Source organism: Cupressus sempervirens, chromosome 3 (genome assembly GCF_028749045.1).
Source record: "Cupressus sempervirens isolate cs-2001-9-10 chromosome 3, ASM2874904v1, whole genome shotgun sequence".
In the NCBI taxonomy this organism is placed as follows: domain Eukaryota; kingdom Viridiplantae; phylum Streptophyta; class Pinopsida; order Cupressales; family Cupressaceae; genus Cupressus; species Cupressus sempervirens.
The window spans coordinates 834,586,620-834,602,059 of record NC_143120.1 but is presented as its reverse complement, the minus strand read 5'-3'; the positions used below and the strand labels follow the sequence as shown (position 1 = coordinate 834,602,059).

At 34.8% G+C, this 15,440-nt stretch overlaps 1 protein-coding gene across 1 annotated transcript in view; it reads left to right on the top strand.

Annotated features, from left to right (window-relative positions):
• The first annotated feature begins 3,495 nt into the window (after positions 1–3,495).
• ERA1 (Prenyltransferase family protein) overlaps positions 3,496–15,440 on the top strand; it is a 301,285-nt gene continuing 289,340 nt past the window's right edge. The window contains exon 1 of the mRNA XM_089822091.1: positions 3,496–3,981. Within this exon, the coding sequence (XP_089678217.1) occupies positions 3,869–3,981 (113 nt within the window). The 5' untranslated portion in view covers positions 3,496–3,868. The remainder of the gene's footprint in view (positions 3,982–15,440) is intronic.

Sequence of the window (15,440 nt, the reverse complement as noted above, 5' to 3'; positions counted from 1 at the left end):
GGTGGATTGATTGGGTTGTTGTTTGACTATTGCTTGGGGACAAGCAATTTTGGGAAGGGCAAACTGTAATGTCCCCTTTTTAGCATTCATAGCATGATGTTGTCGTTAGCCTATTTCCCCATGGTCCCATAGGCTAACCAGGACATTAAAGGGACTTAGAGGCCATTTGGCCTAGATAGTTTCAGTTGCAGGTCTTTTTGAGGGGTTTTGAGGCAACTTTGGGCATACTTACTATTTATAGTAAGTCATCTTGGATATGGTCGGACATCTAGTGGCAGCGGTATGTCGATGGTAATTGTTTAAAATCGGCAAGAAGACTTGTTTATCATTGATAAGATTTGTTATGCATTGATAAAGCTATTTTATAAAGTTAAATTTAATTATTTAACTTTATGAATGCATAGACTATAGTTTGTGGGAAATATTTAAATTAAAAGAGTCCCCTTTATTTTATAACACATTGGAGACATAAGTTACATAAAAGAGAGTGATGTTTTATCCCACATTGAGAAAACGAAGGATGGAGCCCTTGTGAGAACACTATAAAAAAATTGGAAGAGCTTCTTTTAGGCAGGCTTGGAAATATCAAAAAATTGGAAATTTTTTTGGAGATTATGTCTCAATAGTTTGAAGGACGAAATCCCTTCAAGCTGGAAATCTTGATGCCATTGAAAGATATGGTCTTGATATTCAACATAGTAGCAATCCGAAAAAATAGATACGAAAAAGCAGTCTTGAAAAGCGGAATCGAAAAAGTAGGCTGAAAAAATGGGTACGAAAAAGCAAAATAAAAAAAGCAGGCTGAAAAAGCAGTTCAAAAAAAGCAAAGCAGAAGGGGCAGCATTGAAGGAAATTATTACAGCCATCTACAACTAGGTTCTTTTGGTAGTATTGCTTTTTAGGGTGTTATAAGCTTTTAGCTGTAAGTGTGCATTGTACCAGCATTATCATTTTGTAATCCATGTAAATGCCAAAGTCTTGGCCATATTTCATGAGCATTGTATTTTTTATTGCAATTAAGAAGATAATAGTTGTTGGTGTCATTTAAGCAATTTAATATCATTATTTATCAGCTAGTTAGTTTGCATACCAACTGTTTGTAAAAATGCCAGTTGGCTGTAGGTGTTCATTTCTCATGCTTAGATCATATATATGCATTGAATATTGTCAAAATTAGTAGCACACTCATGTTAGGTCATTGCGTAGTCCATTGTAGTCTTCTAGCACAAGATTCTCATTGATGCAAATTGAAGAAAAAGTCAATTGAAGCTAGCTGAAATACTATATCAGTCATACGTCCCTTGCATGTGAATTATTTAATGAAATTCCTTGAGCTTTCATCAGCATTTTTGAGAGCAGGTTTGAGGAGGGTTATTACAGTGGTATCAGAGTTTGCTTGCAAAGTGTTTGACGAAATGTCAAACAACTGAAGTATAAAGATTTTTGGTATTTGAGGGAGTTATAACCTATTGGGATTATTACAGAGTGTCCTCAGGGACAGTCATCCAATTGTCAGAGAGGGGCTTTTTCAGAGCCGACAGTTGGAGACATGGGCAGGTCCCACAGAGTTTTTACAGCGGTTGATAACCGCCAAGTTGAGCATCAGGCTACAGTTATTGAGGCTACAGGTGGAGTCGGACGGCTGGGTAGTGCTGGAGCCTACCCATATTTTTGTCCGACAGACCCTAGCACTTCGAGGACGAGAGCTGGACCAGGTTAGGGTCCAATGGGATTGTTACGATGAGGTCACAACTTCATGGGAGGATGCAACACGGATGCGACCTTAGTACCCTTATCTTCTAATGAACTCCAGAAGGAAGTTCATGCCTAGTGGGGGAGGATGTGAGGCCTCGCCCCGACCCATCTTAGCACCGATGATGCATTATGATGCCACATCAGCATGCTTTTTGCCAAGTTGTCCAAAATGGCCTAAATAAAAAGTGAGATCGATGGTTGTGCATAAAGAGTACCCATAGTTGAACAGTTGATGTGACATCACATCATTGGTTAATTTTAATAGCTAAGGGTACATTTTATTCAATTTTGGGTATTCAACATTGTACTAACAACTTTAAAGTCACAAGTATTGGTACAATGTTGTCAAAGAAATTGGGCATTAAGTCAATAAGTGTAGGTATCAAATTAACAACTTCTATCACAACTATTACAACACGTTCACGTAGTGGGTCCTCTCCCCTATTATTCACAAATTCGCTATACGAGGTCATTACAATTTTTTTTTTTGCTTACTTATTATATAATTACATTTCATTCTAAGCTATATAATAGAAAATTATTACACAATATTTATATTTGAGTCATTGTAACAAATATTTCATAAATAAATTAATGTTAATTACTATCCTCATTTAAAAACTTTTAATTTAATATAAAATTAAAATAAATATACCTAATAGTAACAAATATTTCATAAATAAATTATTAATGTTAATTATTATCCTCATTTAAAAACTTTTGATTTAATAAAAACATAAAAAAAAACCTAATCATATTATCTATAGATTGTTCCCTTGCACCTCCATTGATTACAAATGTTAGTAATACAAACTATCAATCGATTTCACATCCAACATAAGTATTTTAGAACAGAGCAATTTTTTTATGGTTAAAGCAACTTGCCACACTTCTCTAGAGTAGCCCGTGCAAAGATAGGTGCTCTTGCAAGCCAATGTCCATACCGGCATCAAATTGACATTTTACTATTTTTAATAATTTAATTAAAAAATATTTTAAAACTGGTTAATTTGATACCTACACTTATTGACTTAATGCCCAATTTTTTTTACGACATTGTACCAATACTTGTGACTTTAAAGTTGTTAGTACAATGCTGAATACTCAAAATTGAATAAAATGTACCCTTAGTTATAAAAATTAACCAATGATGTGATGTCACATTAGCTGTTCAACTATGGGTACTCTTTATGCACGACCATTGGTCTCACTTTTTATTTGGGCCGTTTTGGACAACTTGGCAAAAAAATGCTGATTTGGCATCATAATGAGTGATGTGGACTTGAAACCTTAGTTTAAGTAGTTGACTCACCAAATAAGCTACTGTAAAAAAATGGGAGCAATTTGAAATTTTCGCGTAGGATTTTGATAAGCGCAAAGTTAGGGTGTTCAAGTAGTGGGTCCTCTCCTCTAAGTATTTTAGAACGAAGCAAACTTTTTTATGGTTAAAGCAACCTGCCACACCTCATTAGAGCAGCCTGTGCAAACATAGGTGCTGTTGCAAGCCAATGTCCATGCCGACATCAAATCGACATTTTACTGTTTTTAAAAATTAAATTAAAAAATATGTTAAAACTGGATCTTAAATTAAAATTTATTTAAAAATTGCCATTTTGATGCCAGCATAAACATGGCCCTCTTGCAAGACAACTTATATGAAAGTTGATTCGAGCAACTTCAACTTTTTATCTTTTGGGAAAGATGCTTTCCCGTTGTTAACCAAAGCTGGTCATAAAATTTAACCCAAAATTGAACATAAAACGGACAACAATTGCCACCGTAGAAATCTGCCAGTCTTGCTTTCGGATACCATGAATAACTTCTCAAACCTTTTCTAACTATTTCTTCAGACATCTGACACAGACTTTTTTGGGAACATTGAATCAATTTTCTATTGGCCTGTCGGCAATTTGAACTCCAGCCCCAAAAGGAATTTTAAAAGCGAAGGAATCCACAGAAGAGAGCAGGAAATACAAATGTTCTAAATATTGAATCAGCTTTCTATTTGGCTGTGTCAAAAAGTTGCAGTCAAGTTCCTACAGAAATTTAAGAGCGAAGGAATTCAAAGAAGAGAGCAAGAAAACTGTAAACCAAGCTTTTGTGGTTTCCAGCCATGGCGTCCCCTTCGTCGCATTCACTAACCGTGACACAACAAGAGCAGCTGCTTGTGGAAGAAAGGGTCCAAGACATTTTCAAAATATTATCGCCACATAATTATCCCGTAGTGTAAGTTTTCTCAAATAAACTCTCGTTGTACGATACTCCTATGATGTATAAATATCGCAGAAGTCTCTGAATTCTGTTTAATATAGCTTACCGGAGCTTAAATACATTTTAATGTATGTTTCCTCATGGAAATATATAATTTATTGCGCTTGAACTTGATTTTTATTTCGCTTCCGATCGAAAAGCTTTTATAAGTGATAGACAACGTGCAGCCATTGCTGATTAAATTTGCACGCGAGTGGTTGAATTACAGAAACTCGTGACGGTCAGCTTGTTAGTTAGAATTTTGTATATCGTGTAGTTAAGGTCCTCGTTAGTAGCTGGCATAAAAACTCAGAACAATCTGTTTATTTCTGCTTATACGAGTTCATGGGTATAATGAATTAAAAGCTTATACATGAAAGTATAAATTGAAAAGCGGTGAAAATCGTCTTTTCTTTGTGCTAAATTTGTCTCAACGACAGCAGATGATAGTCTCAAAGTAGGGATTACTGATTATATGCCTAGTGTACTTATTACAAATTTTTACAATAGTTAGGTTTTGAACTTAGAAATGTATTAGGGTTTCACGTCTCTTGGGGTCGGTGTATCGTGGGATTTCATGAACTTGTTTGGTGAGGGTGGGCTGGTTCTTTTGCAGGTTGTAATTTGATGACGATAGTAGCACATGAAATGTTTACTCGTAAACAATAATGTACATCTTTCCGAAACATAGCCCTAATTTTGACCCAGGCTATTGCACATTTGCGTTTGTTTAAAACACAAATGAGAAGTTGATCTGTATTCTGCATTGATGAGCTAAACTTAAAAGTAAGCAATGACCTAAATTTTGAAATGTTAGAGACTGTATATGACTTTTCAAATTGGAGGCACTGAGAATGATCGGAAGAACTATCATTCTTTTACGCTGTATTAGAATTTTATCAAACTATTAGTGCTGGAGGGAAACTGTGGTGTCAAGTTCAAGGGGAAAAATCTGTAAGACATAAAAAAGTAAAGGACTTCTGTTAATGTTTTAAAGTGACCGAAATAGATCAATAGCATTCAAGAATCCAGCAGAGATCTTTATGTGTGTAATCTTTTTGCATTAGAATAATACGCTTTGAATTTTGTAATAGTGCACAGCTTTTTGTGTGTAACCCTTAGACCCTTAGAAGGTAGGGTAATGTGAAAGCTGCTAGTCAATGGGAAAATGTACCCTGGAAATGGGTGGTCTATTTTTTAGGCTCTTTCTACATGTTTTGCTTTGAGATTAAATTCTTGCTATTTTCTACTCTATCTAGAAGGCCTCTATATTGATAAGTGTTGTGACACACTTCTACCATAGTCACCAGGAGACATAGGTAGGTCTATATGGAGGAAAGCGTGTGCTATTATTAGAGTTAGGGCATGGGCATGTGTTTAAACAAGGGAATGCGTATTACACATTTAAATCTCAATAATATTAAATTACGAATGAGCTCTTATTTAGAATGGAATGTTAAATGAAAATAAGGTCATTTATGTCAGTTTCACTGTGCAGTGTGATAGTTATCCTTGGCTATTTATGTGCTAAATTCTCATGTATTATTTTAAATCAGCCTCAGCATGCTGATTTTTGTTTGCTCTTCAAAAGCGTTGCTATCTTCTTTGTTCAAATGAATAACTGATTGGGTGGGATATTTTGGCATCTTATGCATTGGGTATTTGAATTTCTATTTGTTATTTGGCAATTTATTTGTTCTTTTGTTACAGTAAACATTCTCCAAGGTGTTTTAACATATCATGTGACATCAGCAGTTGGGAAGATACGTCTTAATTTTTTTAATAACAGATTTGAAAATAAACATGTAAATTTCAGAATCAACTGTATACATACAAACTGAAATGGATAAAAGGAAATGCAAGATATCAGAGCAATAACACAACTCACAAAAGGAGACGACACAAGTGATTTTTGTGCTGAGTGGGAAACCCTCAAAACCATAAGGTTTTGTCATATGATAAAAAACCTTCTGATGTAACCTGCCACCTTTATTGAGCAACAACTCTTCTTTTACATTGCCTTGTAAATCTTGAACTTTTTCAGACAAAAAGACCATTATCCTGTTTGTCACACTGAGATGAAATTCATACTGAAAACCCACAATCGCATTCCACAAGAAAAGCTTCAAAATCTGTGTATTTTTATCCATGGCTGTGGCCCTGAGTAAGGTTTTGGTTTTGAGAAGTTGTAAAAAAAACTAATGACATCGTATTCACATCTTTTAACAAAACTCTTAAATTGTATTTTATATCCTTTTCACATCCACCATAGGATTATGCCAAATGGCATATCAAACACCAAGTAAATTGACCACCAAGTTTATTAACCTTAAACATAAGTGAGCTTTTAAATGATCATGCCAACCATGCAGTTGAAAATATCACATCTCCGCTGATAAAGATGTTAAATATATTAACTTGGCCACTTTATTTATCACTGCCAAATATATATATTGCCGCCAGATAGATATTGACTTTTCAAAATATCAAATTGCCACCTTTTTGTTATAATCATATTTGCATCAAGGACAATAGACGCAACAGGTTCTCCCACAATCTCACGGGCACTGAGACTTCAATCATACCCCCATCATTCAGTAAGGCAAAATTGCCAGGTTGGAAAGGATTTGTCTGAGGCTGGCCAGAAATTAGTGAGGACAGAGGATTGGAATCCTCTTGAGGTGGCAGAATCCATCCCCTTCGAGGATTCCTCCTCATGTAAGTATGATTTTTGCCAAAACACTTTGCTTTCAAAACTTCTTTCAACAACTTAACTTACCAATTCGAACCTCGTTTCCTTTGGGGATTTTTCCTCAAGTATGTTTTTTGCCACAACACATTGCCTTCAAAACTTCTTTCAACAACTATACTTACCAATTTGAACCTCATTTTAGATCCCAAATGGGAAGTGGAATCTGACAGGCTGAGAGGAAACTAAGACTTCTTGACTTCCTTCATTGTTATCTTATACTCGAAAGCTTTTAAAACTTCTGCAATTTTTTTCCCTACCCTTTGGTACCTAAGTCAATCATTAGCTCTCTCTCCATTGGTGTTCCTCCCTTGCTTCTCTGGTGTACCATCGCTTATCCAAATCTGATATAGACAATTTAAAGGTTTGATCCCATGTTTAACTTTCATCTTCTCTTGGCTAGATTGTGCTCAAATTTTGATCTTCAGTCTATGCGAAGAATCCTCCCCCTATGACAAGCAGGCTTAAGAGGTGTGCTAGGAGTATGAGTTTAGTAAGGGCCAAATCATTTTGCCTTGTCAAGCATTTGTCTAAATTATACTCAAGTTCATGGACAAACAGATTTTGACCTTGCACCTATCCCCTGACTTCACAAATCTTCCCCTATAAGGCATGGAGACTTGAAATTGCTGCCATCTAAGACCCTAAGAACTAACTAAGAGGAACTACTCCTACTGGCCAAGCAAAAAGACGGGGTCCCCATTTGCAATGGAGCAAAGGTGTGAAAACCTCACAACATCACCCAGCCAAGTAGCCACATGACAACCCATTCAATTATTGCATTTGAAGCAAAATGAATCTTATGAGTCCATTTAAAAAAAAAAGAAATAATGGAGAGGTGAGGTGATAATAAATCACATACATACAATCACTAAGAGGTGTGCTAAGACAAGCAGGCTTAAGAGGTATACTAGGAGCATGAGTTTAGTAAGGGCCAAATCATTTTGCCTTGTCAAGCATTTGTCTAAATTATACTCAAGTTCATGGACAAACAGATTTTGACCTTGCACCTATCCGCTGACTTCACCAATCTTCCCCTATAAGGCATGGAGACTTGAAATTGCTGCCATCTAAGACCTTAAAAACTAACTGAGAGGAACTACTCCTCCTGGCCAAGCAAAAAGATGGGGTCCCCATTGTGTGAAAACCTCACAACATCACCCAGCCAAGTAGCCACATGACAACCCATTCAATTATTGCATTTGAAGCAAAATGAATCTTATGAGTCCATTTCTTTAAAAAAGAAATAATGGAGAGGTGAGGCGATAATAAATCACATATATACAATCACTAAGAAACTCAAACCAATTTGACAGCCAAACGAGTTCAAATAAAAATGTAACATTGCGTTGTAAATTGATTCACAATAATAGTGAGAATTGTGAACACATAATCCTTACCTTACTAAAAATCTATAATAATGCCATGCATTACAAAATTCCTATAAATCACTTGCAAAGGCATAAAACCAAAATATTGATTAATTTTGGGACAAGAATCCGATCATCAGTAGATGGGTAAAAGTAGAGCCTCATTCACTGAAACATAAAATTAAAATCAACCACTTTATTCTATTCTTGTGACAATTTCTAAACCAGACAATGGAGAGAGAAAACAAAACCCCTAAAGATTCCTAATATTGATTATTTTTTTAACTACAGCAAGACCTTTTTTTCAAGCCTTGTCTATTACCTCAACTTTTACATGAGCACATGTACAGACAAAGGATAGATTGAAGATTTATTTGTATTACAATTGTTACATACACATAGCACAACTCAAGCCACATGATGTTAAAATAAGCAACATTGTGAACAAAGCACACAATGACACTGCCAAAGTATAGCTAAACAATGTCATCAAATACACACAAAAACAACACAACTAGAATACATATGACGACCTTTGTGGGTTGACATCAAAGGGAAAATGGAGGAAAAAGAGTCTCAATTGACGATAGATTACTTAACTCTCATCACCATCACAAATGAAGTTGAAGAATGGAATGACCTCAATCAGTACTAAAATTAATCCCTAACAAATTTAAGCTTCAAGCAGGAACCCAATGACTGGATTGTCAACACAGAAATATCCTTGCATGCAAGCCACAAGCAGTTCGTTAGAAGATAGATAAAGCACATCCATGGGCATATCCACAACACAAAAGGATCACAACTAATCAAGGACAAAAATTAAGATTAAACCAAGACAATAGGCACTTAGAGAAAACTTCATCCATATTATTTTCCAAAAGATCTAGAAGTGCTTATTGTCTTGAAATTGTCTTTGGTAACAATGCACTAGATTGCCCCTGTTTTGTGTCCAAAAGGTCCTTGTTTCCAAATGGGTGATTTGAAAAGGGGAACATGCATACAGTACACATGGAGACGGGAAATGTACCAAACCGATTTTCATATTAGGAAAGGAATCTCTGAAGGTCAATCACTTTAATCAACCCCCAAGATTAAGTTTGAATCAATAGAATAATCATCATGACCAAAAAGTTATCTTCCAAGATATGGTCAAGCTTAAATAGGCCATAGACTCAGTTCATGTATTCACACAACTCTTAAGCATTTAGGTTTGACTTTAAACCAACCACACCATTGGTTACATTCAACCATAGCATTATGAAAATCTAATAAAATACCACAATTTCACACTTTTTGAGAAAGAATGAACAAAGCATCTGCAAAACTCGATGAGATATCTTGCTTAAGAAAAATTTCCATTCATTTTGCAATATATGACAAGTGTTAAACATTTAAGCCCAGAATCAATGAATGCACGTATGGCCATATTTGGAGATGATATACAAACCCTAAATTATCAATTACTCAAGTACATTTTAATTCATAGAGTAAAATGATTCTTTATTTACAGCCTTTTGAATAATTGGAATGGTGCCAAGCCATAAAAATATACAATCAATAATGTTCATAGACACACCAAGAAGCTCCATCATACTTCCAAGCATGCAAACCAAGGTAGGATAATATTTACCTTTTGGCCAATTTGGCACATTGAGGCCCACTTGCCTAGATTGAGAGTTGGATTATATGGTTATCATCCATAAGCACAACATACAAGAGTGACCTCAAAAACACAACACAATCAAGCACGATTGCATTTCAGTGTTTGGCTCCACACAAGGAGTGCAATTTATGCACGAGGAAGAGAATTGGGAAGCCTTGGTCCTCAAAAATACAAAGTGAGTTCATGGAGAAATGATCAACTAAAGTAACAGCTTTAACAACAAATGCATTCCAATGAACCTTTCATCAAACTAGATAAAATCTGAATAGTTTGGAAAGTAATGTTCTCTTTCCTACAAAATTTACAAGAAGCTTGTAATGTCCCCTTTCTGAATAAAAAAAAATAAAAAAAAATAAAAAAGATAAATATTAACAAAATAATATATAATTTAAATGTTAAATTAATTCAATGGCAACATTGATAAGTGTTATCAATGAGTATTCTAGTGGTTCTGTGTGGGGAATCAAGAAATATCAGGAATGGGAACATAATACATGACATTACTAAAAATAGTCGATCGGATACAATGGTCTAATATTAGAGCAGAGTCTACCATGGAAGATTATTCATGTTATTTCATTTCAGATTCAGGGGTATCATATTAAGGATATCCGCAGGAATAAGTTGAAGCTACATAGAGTCTTCAGTGATTAACATAGACCGAACAGAACACAATATGTTAAGGGTGTTAGGAATGTTTGATTGATATCTCCATAACAGAACACATCTACAGTTATCATGCACCAGTGATATGTCAGTTATGTTCAATTCGCTGTTATGAAGAGGTGATGACAACCGTCTACCAATGAAGCATATAGGAGGCTGCAAGTAATATGCCAAACACCATAAATACTGTAAATTATAATTTGACAAGTTTAAGTCAGCGATCCTGACTAGAGGGCAGCAATTGACTTTCAATAAGAAAAGGATTTATTGTGACTAAATCAATAATCAGCAGCAGTACAAGGTAGCAAATGCATAGATAACTAAATTGACTTTCCATTAGGATAGATTAGAATAAAGGACTAATTGACCATTTATGAAAAGTGGCATTCCATTGTTTGCGAGACAACAATGAAGCGACACAGCTGTGCCCGTACCCATAACCGTCTAACTGCCCAGTTCACTGGACAAGAAAAAGATGCCCCTTCTTATTGTTAGGTATAACAATCGAACACATTCAGGAGTGGAAGGTTTGTAGATTATTGAATATAATTGGTATTGATCACGTGGAAAAGGATCAGAAAGGAATGATGAGAATTATTATTTATAACTGGCATTCATCAAAGGAGATGAATTGTATTATATTGCTGGGAAGCATTTATGAGTTAAATATGGTCTTACACACACCTATGCATCTGTTAATAATTATTTATAACTGGCATTCATCAAAGGAGATGAATTGTATTATATTGCCTGGAAGCATTTATGAGTTAAATATGGTCTTACACACACCTATGCATCTGTTAATAATAATGTAAGTCATATATATATATGTATGTATGTATGTATGTATATGGCTGCATGCAGGGGCAGGGGTAGCCTAATTATTCATCAATATAGGCCATAGCCATATATATATATATATATATAGTTATATTTTATATCTGTATATATTTTCATAATACATAAGATAATAATGTTAAATATATACATAGCCTATTTCTAATCACTGACTAGTACTGTTAAGAGGATAGGTTGGTTTTGTAAGGGAGAGGTGGAGTAAAACCTTCCAATGTAAGATGGAAATCCCAGGATGGGTAAGGACATGTATTTCCAATGTCTTGCCGGAAAATGTCTGAGATGGGTATAAACATTCATTCCCAATGCCTTGACGGAGTCTACTTGTAGATTGGTGTCCAAGTGCCCTTAGGACAAGTAAATCTCCGTCCTTCTTAAGGTTACCAATTAGAGAGGAATAGGGAATTTGGGATTGAGTATGCTAACTTTCAAATGTATTATGGATCCTAAATTGTTTCTTATGCTTAACTTAATTTAATGGCATAGTGAAGTATGATAATCTTTGAAATTTGGGCAAATTCCCAACAAGGGACATTATAAAGCTCTAGATAAAATCTTAATAGAGCTGGAAGATAATGTTGTATTGAGGTCTTTCCCCAGTTAGATAAAATCCTATGCCATTTTATTACACTTACATTGTTGGGTGGATATTTTGCAACTGACAGTTCTAAGGATCAATTGCAAAACAATGGTTCCTGCCACAGTGCATGAGAACCAATCCCTCCTAATTCTAAGGAAGACTCCGTGTTCTTATTTCTACTGGAATCAACAAAACACTTAACCATCATTTACAGTAAGCTAATTCAGTGCTAGAAATTCAACCTATTCTCTTATTGTAGAATAAATGTTATCATTACAACACAATCTTTAATCAATGGTGTAACTCACTTACAAAGTATTGGTTGGAGCAGTAATTCCGCTAAACAGAAGATTAGACATCAGAATAATCTTTACCATATCAGCATTTTATGTAACCTGGGAATTCATGAAACTTCTGTTTTTTCATGTCTCCTTATGAGATTTTGAGAACAAGAATGAAGCACATGTACAATTCAAAGGCTCCAACATCTATTTCACCTTGCATGCGCAAACAACAAAAATAAAGCAGCACAAAGTCTGCAAACAATTCCCTTGCTTGAGTGTCCTATGTTAATCTCAGACTTGATAAGCAGCTCAAAATCTGCAAGTTCAAATCTGAAACCAAATTATAACTCTGACCATAATATGCAGCTCGAAGTCTGCAAAATTGAGTTCATATCCCTCCTGCTTTTGGGAAGAATTTGCATTCAGTTTGTGGGAAGAAGTTGCATTGATTTAATGCCAAAAATCTCAGTTAAATGAAAATCGTCCATAAAGATTCATAGAGATAAAAGGCCAGCAAGATCAAAACAAAACAAATAAATAGAAACCCTAGCCATTGATCAAATGTACAAAACATTTACAAATGACTGCAATATAAAAAGCCATCTATGAATAAGAGACCAAAATAATGCCTGGTATGCGGCGAATTTTTATCTGTAGATGGAAACGAAAATGACAAAGCTTCATAAAAATGCCGTAAAGATTAAAAAACCACCCCAATATTTCTACGAATGAAGACAAACTTTGTCCACTCGAGTTTATAAAAGATTTAGGGTATCACAAGTCAAATGAAATTGCAACCCCTCTTCCATGAATGTGTTCGCAGTCCTGGTGAAATCCTCTATGACAAATGGCGAAACAACCACCCAAAAACGCAAGTGAGAAGGGAAAACGATCACAATGACTCTAGAATATGGATTCAAATCTTCATTTTAGGCTTTTTAAGATGCTTAACAAATGGTTTTAGTGAATTTTCGACCTAATCACACCACTACCTTGCGTTTGTAGAAATCATCATCTTTTTTATGAATGATTTTGGGTCTCGTGGTGTTGATTGCAAGTAATGAGCCTTTTAGGAATTAGTTTTGCTTGTAATCAGGGTTTGGGCCAACGATTACAAGTATAACTTACAAACTTTTCTTTTATTCCAAAATGCCAATATAAGAAATTTGGTTGGGTTTTCAATTGGACATTGGAAGTCGTTTTGTTTTGAAAGTGGAGGAAAAGATTCTTAGTCGGGCTTTAAAGTCCCAATTCCAAGTCACAACGTGTGTGTAAAAACATTCTTTCTAAAGTGAATGATAATACCTTCAACTCGGACTTTGTTTTCCAAGTTGCAAGTTTTTTAAGCTTGAAATTTGTGTTCAGAACATGGACCTCAAAGGAAGTCGGTCTTTTCCTGCATTTTTACAATACATATGACAAGCACTTTGAAAATGCATAAGTAATGGAAACTTGTAGTTAGGTTTTAAAAGCCTGAATGCAAGTTGCGATTTGAAATAAACTTCCATCCTTATGAACTTTAAAAGCTTATTTAGGTTTTTTTTGACCTTGCAAGTATTTTTAGAACAAAAACAAACAACCTTTGAGACATGATGCTAATGTCAGACTTTCGATAACTTGTAACTCAAAAACAAAACTCTTTTACTTGTAATCCTGCTTTAGAACCCTAATTGCAAGTATTTTAAAAACGAAAGACTTATAAAGAAAACTTGGAATCAGGATTTTAAAACTTGATTGTAAGTAAGGTTAACTTGTTAGTTGTGCAAAAAATAGTCCAATTGACTTAGTTGAATTTTTCGATTAATATTACAAGCTCTTGCTTTTATAAACTTAAAGAATAGTAAATACCACTCTTGGTTGGGATTTAAAACCCTGATTGCAAGTAATGTATTCTTCATTTTCTCTTGAAATAAAACATCTATTTAACCTGCAATGGCTCAAAACAATTAAATTTTGAAAAGTAAAAGGTCCTAAGACACAAAGAAAAACAAAAACAATCAGTTCAAACAAAAAAAAATCAATAAAACATTCAAGATTTTCAAGAATCGAGCACTTGCAGTTAGGAAAATAAAACTCTAAATTGCAAAAATACTATGAAGAAATCGCCAAATGTTTTGAAAAATGACGTCTGTAAGACGAGAAACTAAGGCCAATTCAAGATATGATCAATTTCCTTTGAAAAATGCTTTCAAAATGCTATCTTAGGGAATAAAACTATGAATTTATCAAAAATTCTGTAGTGTTGTTTTAATTTTGCAAATTTAAAATTACGAACAACAGCTGGCTCTGATTGGGGAATGTAGTTCTTTTGTCCTTAGAAACAACAAACATAGAATCGAGATCTCTATGTGCCTTTATCTACTCCATTGAGCTATAGAATTAGGTGACCAAAGCAACAATCAAAACGACAAGGATGACGCAACTGGCGGAAAACAAAAATACCCAAAAAAAACACAAACTTATGTAAATACACTTATTAGAAAGAGAAAACCCACCTAATTTAAATCAGGGAGCATTGAAACCTTTCAGATGAAACTATTTTTTAGCTCAACAAAATAGTTGCCTTTTTTCAACAGCTTTTAGTACCATGCATGTTCACAGACAACTTTGTATAAATTTTGATGTAGGACTCCTTGCAAAAGACAAACAAATTCACCTTCATTAAAGATATCATATGTACTGCTACTCCAATGTGGATCCATGAATTCAGACTACTCCCGTTGAACTGTATATTTGACCTTTTCTTCTAATGTATCTCTATGTTCAGGTATAAGTGGAACTGTTGACCTCCCACTGGTCTCTAACCAAGCAAGATGTCTTACTGGACATCCCCTTAATCATACAAAGAGTGAACTCTTCTTGCATGTTGCAACTTGAACGACTGGTTCATCAACCATGGCAACCTCAGGCTGATTGTGAAGACTTAGTTCATGTGGCTCAGATGAAGATACAATAGTGCTGCATACCTTAGTATGCTTCCCACAAACTTCAGACTTGGAAAAAACTGAACGGTTGATGAAAAGACCTTTATCAAGCTCATGGATAGTTCTTTCATGCATAGTGTGTTGAAGTTCATGACCTGGAGACACTAATGCATCCTTTTCAACTTGACTGAGACTTTCATGCATGTCTTCTTTTTATGTTGAATGACATGATTATCTTCATTCACTTTAATATCAGAATAATGATTTTCATCTTTTTGTTTTTCATCGATGACTTTCTGAGAATGCAAACCCCAGAACCGAGTCACTAGTTATGTTTGCTT